This window comes from Pelodiscus sinensis, chromosome 5, assembly GCF_052426305.1.
Source record: "Pelodiscus sinensis isolate ZL-2025 chromosome 5, ASM5242630v1, whole genome shotgun sequence".
Lineage (NCBI taxonomy): Eukaryota > Metazoa > Chordata > Testudines > Trionychidae > Pelodiscus > Pelodiscus sinensis.
This window is the reverse complement of record NC_143056.1, coordinates 82,640,323-82,660,643: the sequence shown is the minus strand read 5'-3', so window position 1 is coordinate 82,660,643 and position 20,321 is coordinate 82,640,323. Positions and strand designations below refer to the sequence as shown.

Here is a 20,321-nt window from a genome sequence, read left to right as displayed (position 1 = left end):
CATGCCTCCAGCTTCCATCCAGGACACACCATACGATCCATCGTCTGTAGTCAAGCCCTTAGGTACAACCGCATCTGCTCTAATCCCACTGAAAGACCAGAAACTTCAAGATCTCTACCAAGCATTTGTAAATTTCAATTACCCACCAGGGGAAATAAAAAAAACAAATTGAAAGAGCCAGACGAATACCCAGAAACCGTCTACTTCAAGACAGACCCAAGAAAACCAACAATAGAACACCACTTGTCATCACCTATAGTCCCCAACTTAAACCCCTCCAACGCTTTATCAATAACCTACAACCTATGTTGGAACAGGATACTACATTCCGAGAGGCTCTGGGGGACAGACCCATACTCTCCTGTAGACAATCACCTAACCTCAGGAGGATTCTTACCAACAACCACAGGACATACCACACTAATACCAACCCTGGAACTTTCCCTTGCAACAAACCCCATTGCCAACTTTGTCCACATATTTACTGTGGTGACACCATCACTGGACCTAACTATGTCAGTTATATGATCAAGAACACATATTCCTGTTCATCCAGAAATATAATTTATGCCATCATGGGCCAACAGTGTCCTTCTGCTATGTATATTGGACAGACTTCTCAGACACTTCACCAAAGAATTAATGCCCACAAATAAGGTATCAGACATCTTCACAAGGGAAAACCAGTTGCTTTTCATTTCAACCTACCTGGACATAATCTTAACAACCTTACTACATGCATTTTACTTCAAAGAGACTTTAACACCAGATTACAGAGGGAAACTTCAAAACTTTCTTTCATGCTTAAATTTAACACTTTACGAATGGGTCTTAACAAAGATGCTAATTACCTTAACCATTACAAAGATAGCTTCCCCACTTATCACCCTTGATTAGCCATTCATTGACTCATAAATAGCTATTCCCTCCCTCTCCTTCACCCCACCTTCTGTACTAAATCTGATTTGTCAGTTTAATAATGTGTTCACTTTTTTCATTGTATTCCTTTGGCATATATGGTCATGCCAATTCTCTTCCAGAATATGATCTGAGGAAGTGGGTCTGGCCCACGAAAGCTCATCACCTATTAAACCATCTTGTTAGTCTTTTAAAGTGCTACCTAGTTTTTCCTTTTGTTTTTGCATGATTAGACTAACACGGCTACCTCTCTATTACTACTCCCATACTCCAGACACCCTCGCCAGAAATACCATCAATCTCGCAAATTACCTTCTGTACCTCAGCTGTCCCCCTCCACCACAATCCCCATCTCCCCAAAGACTACGTGCAATACAAGGGGAGCAATCTGATCCCACATTGGATACTTTGCCTGATACTAAAAAATCATCCTCCCCAGATGAAGCCATGATGCCTCCTTCCTCCCACTACAGCAGAAGATTTCTCACATTTTCAAGATCTTTATAAACGGGTATCTGCTGAACTCAATACCCCATAAAGGAAGTATCAGACAACTGACACAAACTGACTAACATTTTATTAACACCTACAACTTTCAAGATTAATCCAGCCATTATGAAACCAGCAAAGACCATCTGGCAAATAACTGCCATGGCCACTCTAACATGCAAATGAGCTGACAAAAAATATTATATTCCTCCAAAAGAGTCAGAATTTCTTTTTACCGATCCTGCACCTAACTCTTTGGGAATGGAAGCAGCCCAGGAAAGGACCAAGCAGCAGCACTTTAGATCTAACCCATCTGATCATCACAGCAAAAGGCTGGATCACTTCGGTTGAAAATGTCCTCCATCTTACAATTTTGAGTGACAAATTATGAGGCGCTACTCAGTAAATATGACCATAGAAATTATTCAAAAATAACAATTTTATTGCAGATATCCCTGAGGTAAAAAAGCAACAATTCAAAGCTGTCATTATTGAGGGTCACATAATATCCAGGACAGCTCTCCAAGCCGCCCTAGATGCTGCTGACACAACTGCTCGGTCTACCCCAACAGCCGTAGTCATGAAGAGGACCTCATGGTTCAAATCTTCATTTTTCCCCGAGAGATCCAATCAACTGCAGAAGACCTCCATTCAATGGGCAGAAATTATTCACAGCCAACACTAATGAACTGATTTTAGAGCAGTGCTTCGATCTCTTGGCATCCACAATCCTGCAAATATGAGAAGACAACAATACAGGTATCGGCTATACTCTAGACCCAGACAACTAGACTCATTGGTATAACAGACAAGAACAACATAAACAGAACCACTTCAGAGGCAAGGGGTCAATGATGACACCAACCCTTTAACAACTCTCAGTAATCACAACCTTCTAAAAAGCAAATTTGAGTCATGTGTCGAGGGCTGTGAAAACCTTTCGCCCATTCCAACACCTACACCATCTAAATTGTTCAAGCACTGTCTTCTACTCTATATTGACATCCGGAGAAGAATAACATCAGATAAATGGGTTCTATAAATAATCAAGCTCAGATATACTGTTCCCTTCATGTCAACATCCTCTCCCCATCCCCCTATCCAGTCTCCCTTCAGGGACCACTCTCACAAGGATCTTCTCCAACAGGAGGTTACACATCTTTTACAACTTGGGCAATTGAGTTAGTCCCCACTCAGTACAGGCAGAAAGGTTTTTATTCCCATTACTTCCTCACGGAGAAGAAGTCGGGAGGATGGCAACCCATCCTTGATCTATGAGCACTCAATAAATTAATAAAGAAGCAAACATTTAAGATGGTGACACTTGCCACTATCATACTGGTGTTGGAAAGAGGCATCTGGTTTTCATCCCTCTACTTGCAATATGCATATTTCCACATTTCCATTTATTTTGCTCACCAACGACTTCTTCGATTCATTTTAGGTACCCAACACTATCAGAACAAGGTTCTACCATTTGGCCTTTCAACAGCTCCCAACGTTTTTTCAAAGGTGTTATCGGTTGTTACAGTGTACCTGAAGAAATGATCTGTAATTATATTTCCTTACCTTGATGACTGTCTCCTCGCAGCGTGCTTTGAATCTGATGCTTGGCTTTCCTTCTCCATCACAAGACAACATCTTCGTCTACAGATAAATGAAAACAAGTCAAATTTAGTTCCTCCCTAAAAGATCCATTTTACAAGCCCATTATCAAAGTCCCTCATTATCCTACCCTCGATGAAGAAGTCTCTTGTCTGGTGACACACAAAAATCTGTGCTCTGGTGTCCCATTCATTACCTCAGAACCATCCGTTTCCATGATGGATGTGTCCCTCATGTCTCTCATTTGCGGCACCACATGGGTTGTGGTCCAGCAATGATAGGGGCCTCCACATCAATGTGCTAAAATTGCAGGTTGTAAGATATGCTGCAAGGTATTTCTTTCTCAACAATGTCCTGTCAGATTATACATAGATAATGTTGTGGCAAAGTTTTATATAAACCATCAGGGCAGAGCATGATCACACAAACTGTGTACCAAAGCAATTGCACTTTGGAATTGGTGCCTAAGACACGGTGTATATATACTTCCGTACACCTTCCTGGTCACCTCAACACTATGGCTGATGCTCTAAGCAGAACACTGCCCACGAAACACAAGTGGCAACTTGACCCAGCTATCCTTTCACGGATCTTCTAACAATGGAGTAACCCCACCATAGACCTCTTTGCCACCCAGAACAACAACAAGTGTCTGCAGTTTTGCTCCAGAGCCAGCATAGGGAAGGGTTCTTTCGGGGACGCCTTCCTGACGAAGTGATTGTTTCACCTTCTGTATGCCTCCCCCCCCCATACCTCTTATCAACAGGGTCGTGATCAAGGTGCAGATGAACAAGGCACAACTAATTATGATAGCACCTTTCTGGCCACAGTAACCCTGCTTCCCGTTTCTACTCAGAATGGCGTACATATCATCAATTCCCCTCCCTCACAACCTGGATCTGTGCATCCCAGTCTCCACATGCTGAACCTGAATGCCTGGCTCCTCACTGATTTTCCACAAAAGAGTTAGAATGCTCTGAATAGGTTCAATGCATACTTTTGCACAGTAGAGCCCAAAGTACTCCCAAGACATACCTTCAGAAGTGGAAAAGGTTTTTTATATGGTGTGCACGTCATCATGTTAACCCATCCATATCTCTATTGCCTCTAATCTTGGATTATTTGTTGCACCTTAAACAAGATGGTCTTGTGCTGAATTCCATCAAGGTTCACCTTGCTGCTATAGCCACCTTGCATCTCAAGATAGATGATACTTAAGTATTTTCCCATCCTCTCACTAAGAGGTTCATCGAAGGCCTACATGCACTTTACCCTCAGGCACATCCTTGTGATCTTCACCTGGTTTTAAACACCCTTACTAGAACCATATTTGAGCCAATGGTCACCTGCTCCCTATTGCACCTTTCTACGAAGACTGTTTTTCTTGTAGCCATTCCATTGGCCAGACATGTAGGAGAAATTGCAGCATTTGTGGGAGACCCCCCCCCACACACACACACACATGCCACCTTTTTCAGGGACAAGGTCACCCTACATACTCACCCTAAGTTTTTACCAAAGGTACATTTGTCCATTCAATTGAATCAGACTACACTTACCTACATTTTTTTCCAGAATCCCATGCTAACTCATTCAGATCAAGCATGCACACTCTCGATTTACACAAAGCACTTTCCTTTTACTTACAACACACGAGACCATTCAGTTCTACTCCTAGACTATTTTTCTGCATAGTGAATCATAAAAAAAGCCAGGCCATCTGAGCTCAGCGACTTTCTCACTGAATTTCGGACTGGTGCTAATCTTCCTGACAGTATAAGGGCACACTCAACTAGCGCCATGTCTACCTCAGTGGCATTTCTATGAAAGGTCCCTATAGCAGACATTTGCACAGCCGCTACATGGCCATCAAAACATACATTTGCAAAGCACTACGCACTTTCTCAAGGACCTTTCTGTAATCTCAAGTTCCCTAAGTTAGTACTAGCTACTGCTTTTTTGTCAGATCTGAAGTCCCTGCCTCCTTAGAGAGATACAGCTTTACAGTCACCTGATGTGAAGCACCCACGGGGACATCTCTCGAAGAAGAAGAAGAAGAAGAAGAAGAAGAAGAAGTTGAAGTTACTCACCTTTGCAATAACTGATAGTCTTTGAGATGTGTCCCCGTGGGTGCGCCACTACCCTCCCTTCGTCCCCTCTACTTCGGAATCCTGGTCTCCTTGTGGGCTTTACCATTCTGGGATAAAGAAAGAACTGAGGGAAGGAGTAGTGAGCTCATGCATGCGTGATGCCTGCACAGTAGGAGCGTGTGGCAAGAGGCGTGCGCATGCACTGCCCCAGGAACACGTGTTCTGAAGACACTGGAGAATGGGCTCAGCGACGGCAAACCAACCTGATGTGGGGCACCCTCGGGGACACTCATCTCGAAGAACGTCAGTTACTGCAAAGGTGAGTAACCTCCTTTGTTCTATAGCCAACGTTTATGGCATCATACAGTTTTAGTATATTTCACTATACTCAGCCTCACACACTTTGGGATATATTTTTCCTTAAAAAAAAAAAAAAAAGTGTCTGATGCACAAAGACCTCTAATGTTGAACGTCGTAGAATACCTCAGATAGAAATAATATATGTAAAAGGCTACAGCTGTCCTTTTAAGAAAGTATATATCATAGTGGCGAAAAGTTTCTGGATGAACAGCTTTGGAGACTAAAGTGTTCTCTTTATCACCAGAAGGCTGGTCTGGCCTGGCAAGCAGCAGTGCATATGCTCTTAAGCAATTTTCATGGGCAGCACCCACTCACTGATGTGATTCAGCTCTGACCTAGTTATGAGTGAAGAGGGCAGTTCAGTCTCCATGGAATACTTCTTATTTACCCCTTCTCTCAAACTTCCAACGTGGGGCCAATTAGTGTAGGTTGTGGTGTTGGATTTTCTGTTGTTCTCACATATATGTGTTAAAAGTCTGACTGAGAACAGGAGGGTTTGAAGATCAATGTAGACAAAAGGCTTCAAAACTTGCACCCCGTCTTCCCTCCAAAAAAAGTATACTATCTTCCTGTAGGACATCTGTTGGGGACTGTATAGTTTATACATCATTAAATTCAATGTAGAGAAGGTATCAGCTACCTTCTCCTTTTTTCTTTTGACAGTTTCAAGTGGTTCCGCTAATTTGCTTTGACTATCATCAGAGCTTCTTGATATTTTTTAACATGCATGAAAAAATGGCAAAATAAGATTTTTAAATGAAGGGGGCATGGCATCATTCTCTTCAAGCCATCCTTTTTATTCCTGGGGACAGAATGTTTCTGCTAAAATAGGAAAAACTGCATAGGAAAGCAAGGGTTCTATCCCATTAGCAGGACCTATGTGCTCTCAACAAAGTCAGTTCCTACATATAGGATGCCTGCGTTTGGAAGTATTTCAGAAATGCAAAACTAATAGAAAATAATAAAAACTTGCTAGTTTCAGCTGGACATTAACCCTATATTTTCCTTCAGAAGAAACACAATAGGCATGTCTGATGGTTTTCTAATCTTTAAGGGAAATTACATAAATGATGGCAGAGCAAGTGGTAGTTCTCTGCTGTCAATTTAATTTATTGTTCTGTAAATATTAATTAATTTGTTTGTGCAGCTTTGAGGTTTGGCTTCTTCCATGCTCAGAAAGTAAACTTCCAGGTGCAGTCATTTCAGCTAGAGGCCTACACCTGAATTGATGAACATCCAAATTTCCTTCTTTACCATTCTGTTATTTATCCATATGGATGTAATGGTTGAGCTTTTTGTTGTTCTGATTCTCTGCAGAAATGTATGGAAATGAAGAATACGATCCTGGCAAAACAGAAGGAGATGCACAGCTCTTTAGAGAAGGTAAAACAGCTGATCCGCCTCATCCAAGGCATTGACCTTTCAAAACCCATAAACTCTGAGGTTAATTCAGTAGCCATCTCTAATGGCGTGGACTCGACTAACAATGCTAATGCTGCCGCCTCTACCCCAGCCCCATCCCCTTCCCAGAGCTGCATGGTGAACTGTAACAAAAGTGATGAGACTAAATAACACAGTGGAGTAAGAAGGAACCAGGAGAGGTGGCGGCAAGGAGGAGGAGCAAAATAATGAAACTCTAGAAAAGCAAAACCGGATTTCTTCTGGAAAGTACAGAATTATTTAGTTCTTTGGTTCCAGAGAGAGCGTGAAGATGCTTGTGCCAGGCGGCACCGGAGTTTGCCAATTGATCCTTCTTATTCTGTGTGTACATGCAAAGTTTGGATCATGTTACATGAATAGTGCCAGCTGGGGGTTCTTTGCCAGCACCATGCCAAGTGAAATAATATATTTACTCTCTCTATATTTTACACCAGTGTGTGCCTGCAGCAGCCTCCACAGCCACTATAGGTTTGTTTTATTTTTGTTTGGGGTGAAGAGCAGGGATGAGGCAGGAGAGCAGGTTTCAAATCCTTATTTGCAGAACAGTTTGTTTAGCTAGGGAAAAAAATAAGTCCAAAGAGCCTGTGGGCTTTTCCTGTTTCTAAACTCTCCGTACTATTAAACCAAAAACCAGAAATATAAATTAACAAATCCCAGTGCCCAGCGGGGACAAGTCTATCAAACAAGCAGTATTTACTGTTATTTAGACAGGAGATGTACAAAATGAAATGGAGATGGATTTTTCACTGAATAAAGAGCACATGTGCAGGTTGGGGATTTTCTGTCCTGGCAACATTTGGGTTAACCTTGTTTCTTCATACTAGTCAAATGAAATGCATTGGAGAATTGTATTTGTTTGGATCTTTAAGTTGATCCAGGAGGCCTTTGTTGGGAGTGGAAGAAGAGGGGACCAAAATGGTTGAGTTGAAACATTGAAGGGGGTATCTCAAGGGAAAATGTGCATCAGTGATTTTACTTGAAAACGAGGTTCCATCCCTTTTCTATATTTATAAAATAATAAAAATATCCTGAACAAAGCAGCACATGACCCACATGTGTGAACTGAACAGAGAAATGTCCTTTTATTTCATTTCCTCTCTTTCTTTTGGTAGCAAAAATAAATAAGGAATAGAAAAGCTGTTATTCAGGCTGACAGTCTAATTAAAGAGGTAGATGGGACCTTGCATGGTATAGATTAGAAGTAATAGTGTCAGTGAGATACAGTGAGTCTTTGTGAGTCCTTGTGTCATCGTTTTGGGCACTGTTTTTTTATGCAAGGGCAAAATCTTTGTATCTGGGGGAAAAACAACTTTTTTAAAATTAAAAAGGAAAATAAAAGATATTGAGGTCTTCCTAGTGTTACTTAAAATAAGATCAAGGTAAGAAACATTGTAAAAATTACAAAAGTGCTATTTGTTTCCTAAACAAGTGATTTCTATTAAAAAGGTGTCAGAACTGGAGAAAATGCTGTGTGCTTAGAATTTTTTGACACAGACTTTGCCTATTATGATGACATTCTGCTGTGTTTGTATTTTAAAATACCAGGGAGAAGGTTTCCATAGTTTATATCATTTGTGTGTCTGGCCAAATTCTACATGCTGCATCTCACTCTCCATTGGGAGAAGCTTTCTCTCTTGTCTCTTCTGTTATCACATCTCCTCATTCTTTTGTATGTTAGTAGCCCAGAGTAGAACACTGGCCATTTGATTGTTAAAGCCTTTTTGCTTTTGTAATATTTAAATATGGACTGATTAGAACATGGATGTAGAATGGGGATGAAAGAAAGTGAATTTGTTACACCTGAAATCTCCTTTTGTCATATCACCTTATTTCAGAATTCCATCTCTTTCAAATGATAGTGTGACTGTGTAGCAGAGCATGTCTTGTGAGTTCAGTTGTTATAGGACTTGTGTCAGTTAAGAGTGCTGATACTGGACATGCAGTAGCTATCCAGTTCTGCTAATGCATATGAATACATTGGGCCAAACCCTACTTCTGTTGAAATCAGTGGCCAAACTCCCACTGGATTCAGTGGGAGCAATGTTTGGCCACTATGCAGATGAGCTCCTGGCATGGCGGTAAATAGCGCGTGTGTTTTAGTAGCCAGACAGACCTGCACTGCTGATGGCACTGGAACACTGAGAAGCTTTGCATTGTACATATTATGCTCTGGGCAAAGGAAAAGAAAATACCCTGACCCTGGCATGGCCTGAGAATCTCACTGCAGCCACAGCTGCATATGCTGCTTTGAGATTCTTGAAGCTGTTTCCTTCACTCTCCTTTAGTGTCTGTTTTCACTAACATTTTGTTCCTCAAGGATACTTCCCCTGAGCCCTGGAGTTGATCCTCAGTTCTTACATTTGTCAGTAGATTTGGAGGAGAATTCTTGTGTACTCTTCTCAGCAGGCCCTATGATAAAATAGACTTTATCTTCAAATGTCTGTGTTGGGTTCTGAAGCCAGTTAAGCAGCAAGGATCAGTTAGCAGGTGTGGCAAAGCAGAAACACAGCCCATGAAACAAATGTAAAGCTGATCAAAGGAAATAATTTTTTGTAACAACCCACAATCTGTGTAACTCTTTGCCACAAGGTATCATTGGATCATTTGTTTAATAGGGTTTTTAAAAGATCAAATACTTATAGAAATAATGAGAGAAAATGAACTAGTAATATAAACCTTCTTGCTTTAAGGCATAAGCCAGTCACTACAGAGGGGTTTCTTGCGCCTCTCTCTGCAGGTACAGTGACAGAGACAGACTACTGGTCCTATCTGACATAGCAATTCCTATGTCCCTATGATTCTTCCAGTGTTATCTTCAAAGTGCTGTTTGGAGAACTGTGCCAATGGGGGTTGCAGGATGTTCAAAGGCTGAGAGCTGACTTGATCTCTCCTCTGCCTGTTACTGGCAGGGCCTGAGGTTGGAATTCAGTTGTGTTCTTGTTTTGAAAAACACTGCAGCACCCAGGAGTTAAGACCTTGCTGTATTTGTGCCACCCTGTGAACTTGCCACTGTCCCTTTCTATTGGGGTGTGTTTAAACTACACCCCTCTGCAGACAGAGTGATGTAGATTAGGCACATGGCTATTGCAAATGAAGTGGGGATTTAAATATCCTGCGCTTCATTTGAATAGAAATGACCGCCGCTTTTTGCCAACGCGGCACTTTGCCAGCAAAAAGCAGCAGTCTAGACGGGGATCGGTCGACAAGGAAAGCCTTTTCTGACCGATTCGGTAAACCTTGTTGCATGAGGCATAAGGGATTGGTCAGAAAAGGCTTTCCTTGTCGACCGATCGCCGTCTAGACTGCCGCTTTTTGCTGGCAACGTGCCACGTCGGCAAAAAGTGGTGGCCATTTCTATTCAAATGAAGCATGGGATATTTAAATCCCCGCTTCATTTGCAATAGCGATGTGCCTAATCTACATACCTCTGTCGGCAGAGGGGTGTAGTTTAGACACACTCTAGGTGTCTGTCTCTAGGCTCTGGAGAGATGCATCAATTTAATGAAGTCTAATTTCTATCAAAGTTAAAAGTTTTGTTGGAAAAAACCCTCCAGGCTATAAAAGCGTACCTTAATTTCCCCAATGACTTGGCAGAAAAATGATCCTAGCTTACAGATTTTTATGTTCTCTAGCTGATGTTCTCTGGTAGATTGTTTCCTTCCCACTGATCCTTTTTGGTATGCTTCCCCTATTGGCTCTGCAGCAACATCAGTTAATAGGCAAGTCCCATTCCAAGAGCTGTGCTGACATTAGCAATGCTGCTGCTGCACAGACATTAAGTAAACAGGAGTCATTGCTGTCCAGTGGGTAATGAGGGAATTGACAGTTACTAAATAGAAAGCTGCTCAGAATCCTACATAATGCAGAAATTAGTAATTTGCTAGTTAGCTTTAAGCTTACACTAATATCTGCTGCCTTTTCTTTCCTGTCATAGTTGGTATGGTAGGGTGGTACTGAAACGCTCCAGTTCTAAATTCCTCTGAAGTGTGGCCATATGAAAATACATATTATAATACTTCATATTTTGTATTTCCTAAGAAGCATTCTGATTTAGCTAATCCTGATATCATTGCCAGGAGTATGAAAAGGAACTTCTTATTCCCATTTTAAAGATGGGGAAACTGAAGCAGGGAGCTACAGTAAGGCCACAAAAGATGTGGATATCAGAGACATTCCTCGCACTTAGCCCCAATGCTCAGTACACTAAACCATGGTGCCTCTCCCACTTCTTAGAAAAGTGGATTTTAGAAATAGCTTTTCCCTTATCTTTGCAGTCTGTTATCACTCAGTCTTGACAGTATACTTAGTATTATGATCAGTTATTATTTGTTTAGAGCCAGCAGCATGCACAGTAGTGTGCAAAACAGACAGTCACAGAGTAGTATCGTGTAGATTATGGACAGTGTAGGAAACTTAATGATTTTTGAGCGTATCACTGGCAGGTAATTATCAGTGGTAGGATTAAATGTTTTGCACCTGAGAAATCATGATTAACAGGATCTGTTAGTTATCTGAGCAACACAAGCATTTTATTCACCTTCAGTTGCAAACATGATTCTTTTGGTAATGGTGATGGTTTACATCTGCCTACCTAGAATTAAAGGTTGTGAACATTATGTGGGCAGATCTGTTATTTTAGTTGTTGCCAAGAAGTCTGTGATGTATTTTATTGATAGTATGACAAGGCTTCAGAAAGCAATTTCATATCCAACCTGTCTGGAGACGTGAACATTAATCCTGACCTCAACTTCAAATCAGCCTCTTTCAGGGACTATCCCAGCCCCACCCCTCGTAATCTAAGACTGGCCAGCATTCACAAAGGCCCAGAATGAAACCCTCCTCAGGATTGCCTGAGGTACATGAAATAAATGGAGGTGTCCTTATAATACAGATGTAGCAAAACATCATCAATGAATTTGCACTGTGTTCCCCCTAGCAAGGCTGCACCATGTCCGATTTGCTTTCTCAGCACTAGCTTAACACAGTGTGAAAATTAAACCTGTTTTTTTTTTTAAATGAATATTCAGATGTCAAAACCTAAAGGCTACGTCTACACTGCAGGCTTCTTGTGCAAGAACTGGTTTGCGCAAGAGTTCTTGTGCAAAAGGTCTTGCACAAAAGTGCGTACACACTGCCATGTGGCTTTTGGCCATTTTAGCCATAGGTGTTTCTTGCACAAGAAACCCCTGTTGCCCCTCCGCACTGCCTTATTGCGCAATAGGGAGGAGAGGAATAACTCTTGCAGAAGAAGCCCTCAGTTCTGACGCTTTACTGCAAATTTACTTGCGCAAGAACACACATGCAGTGTAGACGCTCTATAAGTTTTTGCGCAAGAACAGTTGTTCTTGCGCAAGAAGCCTGCAGTGTAGACATAGCCAAATTGTTTCTGCTGAAGGCTTCTCCAGTCCAGCCTTTGCAAAGGACAGAAAAGTATTGACGATGTGACCAGGCATAGGGTAGGATGTTTTGTTGCACCTGCTATTAGGCACTTTATCTGCCACCTCTATTCCCATCCCCACTCAGGGCATAGACAGGAATGTTGGTTGACATGGGGTCTGAAGTGAGCAGTGGACTCAATTTTCCTTCAGTCATCTTCCAGGACCCAGACCAGGGTTTATTCGATGAGACTCAATGCCTGTCACTACACATGCTTTACTGAAAATTCCAGGATGTCTGAGCTTCAGTTAGTTTCTTCTTTATGCTCCACCATAGCAAGAGGAACCTCAAGAGCAGCGGTTCCAAAGTGTTCCCGCACCAGTTTTACCACCAGCTTCTTGGCTCTTGCCTTCCCTCCTTCAGAAATCCGTGAGGGGAATGTGCTAAATACTCCCTCAGCAGCCCAGCCATGGTGAGTTCTGTTGCTCCTCCACCCTTATAAGCTTTTCCAGTAATTGTACTATTTTCTTCCATACCCAAGCCACATTCATTATAAAGCTCCTTTAGTCCCTTCTTCCCTTCCCTTTGTCCTGCTGGCAAGAGCAGTTACAGTCTGGCAATCAGGGCACATTCAGGCCTGCCAGGTCGTCAAAGAAGACTTCTATTTCCTTATTGCCAAGACTGCTTCCTCCTAGATTCTTCTGTACAGAAGAGGACTTGCATAGATGGCTTTTTCAACCCAGAGAGGAAGGATAAATGTTCTTCCATGCACCTGGCATGCTTGGCATTATCACTTGATCAGCAGACTGCCTCACTCAAGGCTATTCACAAGCTATGTCACCAGCCAGAAGTGGACTCTGCAGTCTTCTCTGTTTAGAAAACAGGATGTCTTTTAAGGCCTCAGCAACAGAAAACGAAATGTGTAAATGCCCCACTGGCTGAGCAGCTGTAGCCGTGTTCCTTCAGATCTATGCTGTAGGCCATCAGACGTGGAACAGGAGATGCCTAAGGAATTATTTACGAGCAGAAGCTTCAGACCTGTCTCCAAGCTTTCACCCTCTTTTCATTCAGACCCCTCATATAAATGCATACCCCCTTGATAATACCCACAAAGAAGGGCTGTGGTGATACTTTATACATCCTTCTCTGGTATCCTCTCCTGGTGACAACCCTGTGTGTCCCATCTTTCCCATTTCATCCTGTTGGCTGGAACAAGGACTATCTGTATTTTTGTGTCCTGTACAGGATGAGCATATATGAGCACAAAGTTGGAACTCACACAATAAAGTGTTGTTTATACATTGCATCAGTGTGCATGCCATTAAGCCTGTTATTTTATTATTTGTCCCCTACCTTTCCCCATCATTGCAGTTCTACTAAGGCAGCAACCTCTACTGTAGACAAGGCTCTGATGAGCCACTGATGTGCCTGAACCTACACTGCTACAATTAAATGATAGGCAGCTGCTCTATACTGGTGCTCCCATGAGGGATAGGAACAGTAGGATATTTTTAGAGAAAAAAATGCTAGTGTAAATGCAGTCTGTGTGTCTGGGCATTGCAGTGAATGATAATCCTAATTGGAAATATGCTCAGATGCACTGGCACCACCTTACAGGAGCTATTACCTATCTCAAACAGCATGTGTTGTTTCTCCTCACCTCCCTGTTCTGGAAGGGATCATGGAACTGACATAGGGGAAACAAAAGGGAGCCTTTTTCTGAGATGAGCAGGTAAAGACCTGAGAGTGAACAGAGAGAATAAGGGAAAGAACATGGGGAAAGAGCTAGGGTAGGAAGAGGAAAGGAAGAATAAATGTGAGGAAAAGGTACTCTCTTTTCCTTTCTTGCCCTCTCCTGTGGCTTTGTTTGATTCTTTTTTCCAAGAGGAACTTCCCTAATTTAAGCAAGTGCTCCACAAGACAAGTGTCATGGGAAGCAGCAGTGATGGGGGTGGACCCTTTGCCAGAATCTCTTGGAGCCAGGATTTAAGTTAAGCAACAGCGTATTGATACCTGACTGGAGGACACCTCACCCAAAGTCATTGTGTAGGTAAGGAAAAAATTGCTTCAGTGTTACTATTCTTACTAATGATGTAGTAGTGCCCAAAGGTGTGGCAGTGCTTCAGAAACAAGGGTTCCCTGTGCAGAAGAGCTTACTGTCTAGTGGGTACAGGTCAAGAAAGGTCCTTCTGATTGGTCCTGGTTGTTAAGTAGATACCGGTCTTGTGTAATTGTAGCAATGTTTTTGCCACTTTTGGTTTTTGCTTTGTTTTGAAACTACTTTTATTTACAATGAAAACAGCGTAAACTCAGTCACTTCCTACTCCTTTGTTCTCTAGCATTCAGAAAGCTTCCTTTACAAGTGTTGCTGGGGAAAAAATGAAGATTTGGCTGGTGCTTACAGTTGCCTCTGATTTTTTGGATAGCTAGTATAAGAGCAAGGGCCAGATTTTTCTGAAGTACAGAGTACCCATAGTTCCAGTTAAAGCAAGTGAACCTCTGAAAATCAAATTACAAGTACCTCAAGTTGGGCACCCAAAAAATCAGCTGCCAGTTTTTTTGGGGGAAAAAACATAAAATCACTGTGTCTCGGTTCCTCCTCTATTAGAAGAGGCAATTCTGTACTTACTATAAAGTGGTGTTTTTCTCATTCTTTGGTCACTAGGAACTGACAATACCTAGGCTAGGTCTATACTGCAAAATTAAATTGGAAAAAGAAATTCAATTTGCAGTAGACAAGTTGCATATCTTTTTCCGATTTACTTTCAAAAGAGGCTTTTCCGAAATTTGGCACGTCTACACAACGCCAAATTTCGGAAAAAAAGTGCTCTTTCGACACATCCCTTCTTCCTCATAGAGCAAGGTTTACAGGAATGGCAAGAGAGTGGGTCCGCTTTTTCAAAAAAAAAATTCGGAAAAGCGCAAACGTTCTTTGGACGCAGCGTTGCTTTTCCGGGATACCTCCCATATCCCGGAAAAGCAATGCAGTCTAGACATAGCCTGAGTGAATGGGTATATTAACAGTACTACATGAACAGAGCAGAAGTCTGCATGTTTCTTCTTCAAGTGCTTATTTGTGTGCATTCCAATTGTGTGCACATGTGCACAGCAGTCAGAAGAGTTTCCATAGCAGTGCCTGTAGGATTGGTCTGGGCATCCCCCAGAGTCTTGCCTTCATGGTGCCCAATATAGAGCCCTGCCAACCTGCCCTCTCCCTCCGTTCCTTCTTACCACCCGTGAAGGTAGACTGAAATGTCCCATAGCTCTTGCTTGTGTTGGTGCCATTTCTTATATATCTTTAATGTATATAGTTTTCTATTTAATAGTCCTAGTTAGAGTTCCCGTAAATAGTTGTAGTTCGTTTTCATTTGTGGGGTTATCCCCACCGCCCATTTGTTTCAAGAAACCCCAGAGTTGTGACATGCCACTTCCTCCAGAATTTAAAAATTGTGAGGTCTGTGCCAAGCACATGCCAAAAAGTGACCCTCACTACTCCTGCCTAAAGTGCTTGGGTGAGGGCCACCAGAGGTATCGCTGCCACATCTGCCAAGATTCTGTCTCAGAATTTTAAAGGTCAGAGAACAGTGGCTCAAGGTACTTTTAATGGAGATGACTCTGCATCCGCAGTGAGGCCTGGAACCAGGAGACACAGTGCCAAGCACCTCCTCATTGGCACAGAGCTCTCCGGTGCCATCTTCCACCTCAGCACTGAAGAAGATTTCTGCTCAGCATCACCAGTGGTCAGGGAGAAGAACATCTGAAAGATACTGATCGCAATCACCAGTACCCCAGAAGTGCAGGAAAATTGAAGGTTGGACTTCATTGAAGTCCAGAGATGTGTGTCCCAAACCTTGCCACTCCCTTCAATACCAGAGGCATTTGAGGTGGCAAAGAACTTGATGCAAATCATGGCACCATCCTCCTCCAACCTCTCCCTCCCCTCCCCCAAAGAAAGCAGTCCCCAGCACCTACGATGTCGACGTACCCACTGGTGCAATCTTGAAGGAAGCTGGCAATGGTGTCTAGGCATTCCTGCTCACCAAACCCGCTGGCATAATCACAAAATGATAGCCCAGCCCCCCACCAATTGGCACCTAGAAACTATGAGACCCCTCAGGATCGGAATCTGAGTTGTACCAATCCAGAAGGCACTCAAGTAGAAGGTCTCAATCTAGGCGTGACTGTTGTCATCCACAGAACACGCCACGGTGGCCCTTCTGTATTCCCTGGGCATTCTAGAGGCATCATTTGGTGCCATCTTCCCTAGTGTCGGCTATGTTTGTGCCTTCTTCCATACTACCACATCCTCTGGCTGTGGCACATGCACCAATACCATATAGGACAGCACAGTCACTGCCACTGACCCCAATCTCCACTCCGGCACTGACCATGGGGCCAGAGCACACACTCTTTCAGCACTATTGCCTCTACCAGGTCTGAAGCCATGGCACCGATACCAACAGCACTATCATCAACCAAACCTCCGCCTCCCCAGGAGCCGGCATACGCACCGATATTATTCCAAGCACCAGGACCAGCGCTAATGCCTGCACCACCAGCAGTGACAGCTTTCTCCTTGGCATCAGACCACTTCTGAGCCCCCCAGGACCAATGGCATGTATTGGTCCCTAACAGAAGAGAACAGATCCAGGTCCTAGTGCTTTCATCATCATCATCTCCTGAGAAGGCATTAGCAGGCACTGCAGTGGCCCCAAGTCTTGAGAACATAAGAGTCCTTCATACTGCTCTGTGTCTGGTCCCTCCCAGATTGCCCTACCACTTATTAAAACCACAAATAAAAATAATAAGACCTTGTGACAGACCACAGCTTCAATTACTCTAACTTATAAGCGCAGTGAAAGATGCTATTTTGTGCCCTCCAAAGGTTATGAACAACCTGTGTACTCCCCCTCCTCCGGACTCCCTGGTCATCAGTGCGGTGAACCAGTGGGAGAGACAGTGTGTCAAGGATCTTCCCCCAAGAATAGAGAGACCAAGAGGTTTGACTTCTTGGGGAGGAAGGTGTACTCAATGGGAATGGGGGGTCTTTCAGCTGCATGTGGCTAACCAGCAAGTCATGTTTAGCATATACGCCTACAATACTTTCACATCTCTGGCCAAATTCACGGAGCTGCTCCCCTCTCACTCTAGGACGGAATTCTCTCATTACTGAGGAGAAAATAATCTTGTGGGCCTCTTTACAGACTGCATTGGACAGTGCTGATGCTGCAGCCGGGATCATGGCTACCGGGGTAGCTATGAGGAGAGCCTGCTGGCTCCAGGCTTCGGGCCTGCCATATGAAGTGTAGCAGACCATTCAGGACCTGCCCTTTGAGGGTACCACCTTTTTTTCCTGAGGAAAAGACATAAAAGGCTGCAGCCTCAAGGATTATAGGGCCACCCTCAAGTCTTTGGGCCTCCTCAACCCCTTGGGCCTCCTCAACCCCATCATTCAGTGCAGGTCTCTACCTCTTTAGTGGTTCTTCCCACAAAACAGATAGGACAATTCTCAAGGAAGGAATAAGAGTGGTATAAGGAGGCCTTATCTATCCTCTGGCCAGTCCAAATCTTCATCGGGGCTAAACAGGCATTTTGAAGACATGGTTGAGGACATGGTCGAGCACAACTGGATTCCAACTCATCTTACCTTAGCTTCCTAATTATCTTCTTTCCACTACACTCTGAAGAACAGTGCTGAAGAGAGCCCCTAGGAGCCGGAAAACAGTACTGAGACCGAGGGGAGCACACCGATGGTGCCTGGATGAGGCAGAACTTGAGTGGCATCAGGACCCCCAGTGCCAGGAGGTCTCGATGCCAATTACAAGGATGATCGGAGTGCTGCGCCGACCCCAAAGCCAACCAAGGTTTGCTCTCTATGGATGCCATCAAGTGGGAGTGGCTCCAAGGGGACCAGCTGCAAGAATGGTGCCACAAGTGCAAGCAACATCGCAAGTCAGACCAGCGGTGACGCCAGACACCAAGTACAGATGTTTCCATACCTCAGTGATTGGCTAATCAAAGGCCAGTCCAGGGAGCAGGTATGAACCTATTTCAGGTTCCTCAGACAAATGTTCAACAGCGTGGACCTCCTCATAAACAAACCCACATTGCCCTGGTTCAGAGGTTAGCATTCATAGGGGCAGTTCTGGACTTGACTCAGGCCTGAGCATTCCTACCAGAATCACAGTTTCTGGCCATGTCAAATATCATTCGAGGCCTCAGACAGTTTCCCACCACCATAGCAAGAAACTGCTTCTAGGCTTCTGGATCACATAGCAGTGTACACATACGTAGTGCAGCATGCCAGACCGAAGCGCCGACTCTCCAGTCATGGTTAGCATCGGTATATCAACCAGCCCAAGACAAACTGAACAGAATTATGACTATCAGACTCTGTGTTAGACTCATAGACTTTAAGGTCAGAAGGGACCATTATGATCATCTAGTCTGACCCCCTGCACAATTCAGGCCACCCACTCCTGGAATCTCACCCACCCACTCCTGGAATAATCCTCTCACCTGTATCTCAGATATTGAAGTCCTCAAACGATGGTTTAAAGACCCCAAGATGCAGAGAATCCTCCAGCAAGTGATCCGTGCCCCATGCTACAGAGGAAGTCGAAAAACCTCCATGGCCTCTGCCAGTCTACCCTGGAGGAAAGTTCCTTCCCGACCCCAATATGGCAATCAGCTAAACACTGAGCATGTGGACTCACTACTGTGTAGGTGGCTCAACCTTTGAGAAGTCTGTGCAGGGTTCCCATTCACCAGCTCTCAGCTGTCCCTGTCATTAGTAACGAACACTTCAGAGCTGGGATGGGGTGTCCACCTTGTGGGACTCAAGACCCAAGGCCTGTGGTTGCAGGCAGACCTAGGCCTTTATATCAATGGCAGGGAGCACAGGACAGTGGGGCTGCCATCTCAGACATTTCATGCACATCTAGCAGGTCAATGTGTCTCCGTCATGACAGACAATATGACAGCAATGTTCTGTATCAACAAACAGGGATGTATGCTCCTCTCCCTTATGCCAGGAAGCCTTGAAACTCTGGGACTTCTGTGTAGAACATTCAATACACTAGCAGGCATGATACCTCCCTGGTGTGTATGATTAGACAGACTACTGCAGCAGGTCATTCCACAATCATGAGTGGTTGCTCTGTCCAAATGTGATGGTGTCAGTTTTCCAGAGGTGGGGCTTTCTCCTCATGGACCTGTTCCCTACACATCACAAAGGCAAATGTCAGCCATTCTGCTTCTTCCAGAACCACAGCAGAGGTATTCCTTATCCATGTCCCCTTTCCATACATGTGTATGACCCTGTTTTACACAGGGTGCACCTCAAGATCAGGACAGAGTGAGCACAACTCATAGTAATAGCCCTGGCATGACCTTGTCAGCTGTGGTACACATTGCTTCTGGACACATCAGTGGTGGCACCAATCATATTACCACTCTTCCCAGACCTCTTGACACAAGACCATGGTTGCCTTCAGCACCTGAACTTTGAGTCCATGCACCTCATGGCTTGGAAGTGCTGTGGTTGAGCCCCACAGAGCTTGCTTGTTCGGACCAACTCATACATATTTTGCTCAATGGCAGAAAGCCAGTTCTATCAGAGCCACTTATTTAGCTAAATGGTGGAGGTTCTCAATCTGGGTATCTCTAAGTCACTTCCGTCCTACGCAGGCCCCAATAACCCCAATAGTTAGCCTGAACTATCTCCACTAACTAAAGCAAGAAAGCTTTTCCTTTCCTTCAATAAGGGTACATTTGGTGGCCATCTCCGCCTTCCACCCACGGTCCGATGGTCATTGTTTTTCACAAATCCCCTGGTTATTCACTTTCTGAAAGATCTGGACAGACTTTATCCACGCAGATGCCAGCCTGTCCCAGGCTGGGACCTTAATCTAGTCCTGTCTAGACTCACAGGGCCTCTCTTTGAAGCCTTGACAAGCTATATGTTCTTATAGGAGTGATATAACGTGCCTTTTTCATGACCATAACTTCAGCAAGGAGAATATCTGAACTGAGGGACTCTGA

The 20,321-nt window shown here is 43.8% G+C and overlaps 2 protein-coding genes across 18 annotated transcripts in view; one reads left to right on the top strand and one right to left on the bottom strand.

Annotated features, from left to right (window-relative positions):
* PHF21A (PHD finger protein 21A) overlaps positions 1-8,244 on the top strand; it is a 290,548-nt gene extending 282,304 nt beyond the window's left edge. For all 12 annotated transcript variants that reach the window (XM_075927582.2, XM_075927577.2, XM_075927575.2 and 9 more), the window contains one exon: positions 6,780-8,244. In XM_075927582.2, the coding sequence (XP_075783697.1) occupies positions 6,780-7,034 (255 nt within the window). In that variant the 3' untranslated portion in view covers positions 7,035-8,244. The remainder of the gene's footprint in view (positions 1-6,779) is intronic.
* The window catches only part of LARGE2 (LARGE xylosyl- and glucuronyltransferase 2), a 68,307-nt gene continuing 49,826 nt past the window's right edge, over positions 1,841-20,321 (bottom strand). For 5 of the 6 annotated variants that reach the window (XM_075927561.2, XM_075927563.2, XM_075927558.2 and 2 more), the window contains 2 exons: positions 2,977-3,054; positions 1,841-2,138 (listed from right to left, as the gene is read on the bottom strand). In XM_075927561.2, the coding sequence (XP_075783676.1) occupies positions 2,015-2,138; positions 2,977-3,054 (202 nt within the window). In that variant the 3' untranslated portion in view covers positions 1,841-2,014. Of the gene's footprint in view, positions 2,139-2,976; positions 3,055-12,677; positions 13,284-20,321 lie in introns of those variants that run through there. The other variant, XM_075927564.2, reaches the window with a different exon arrangement.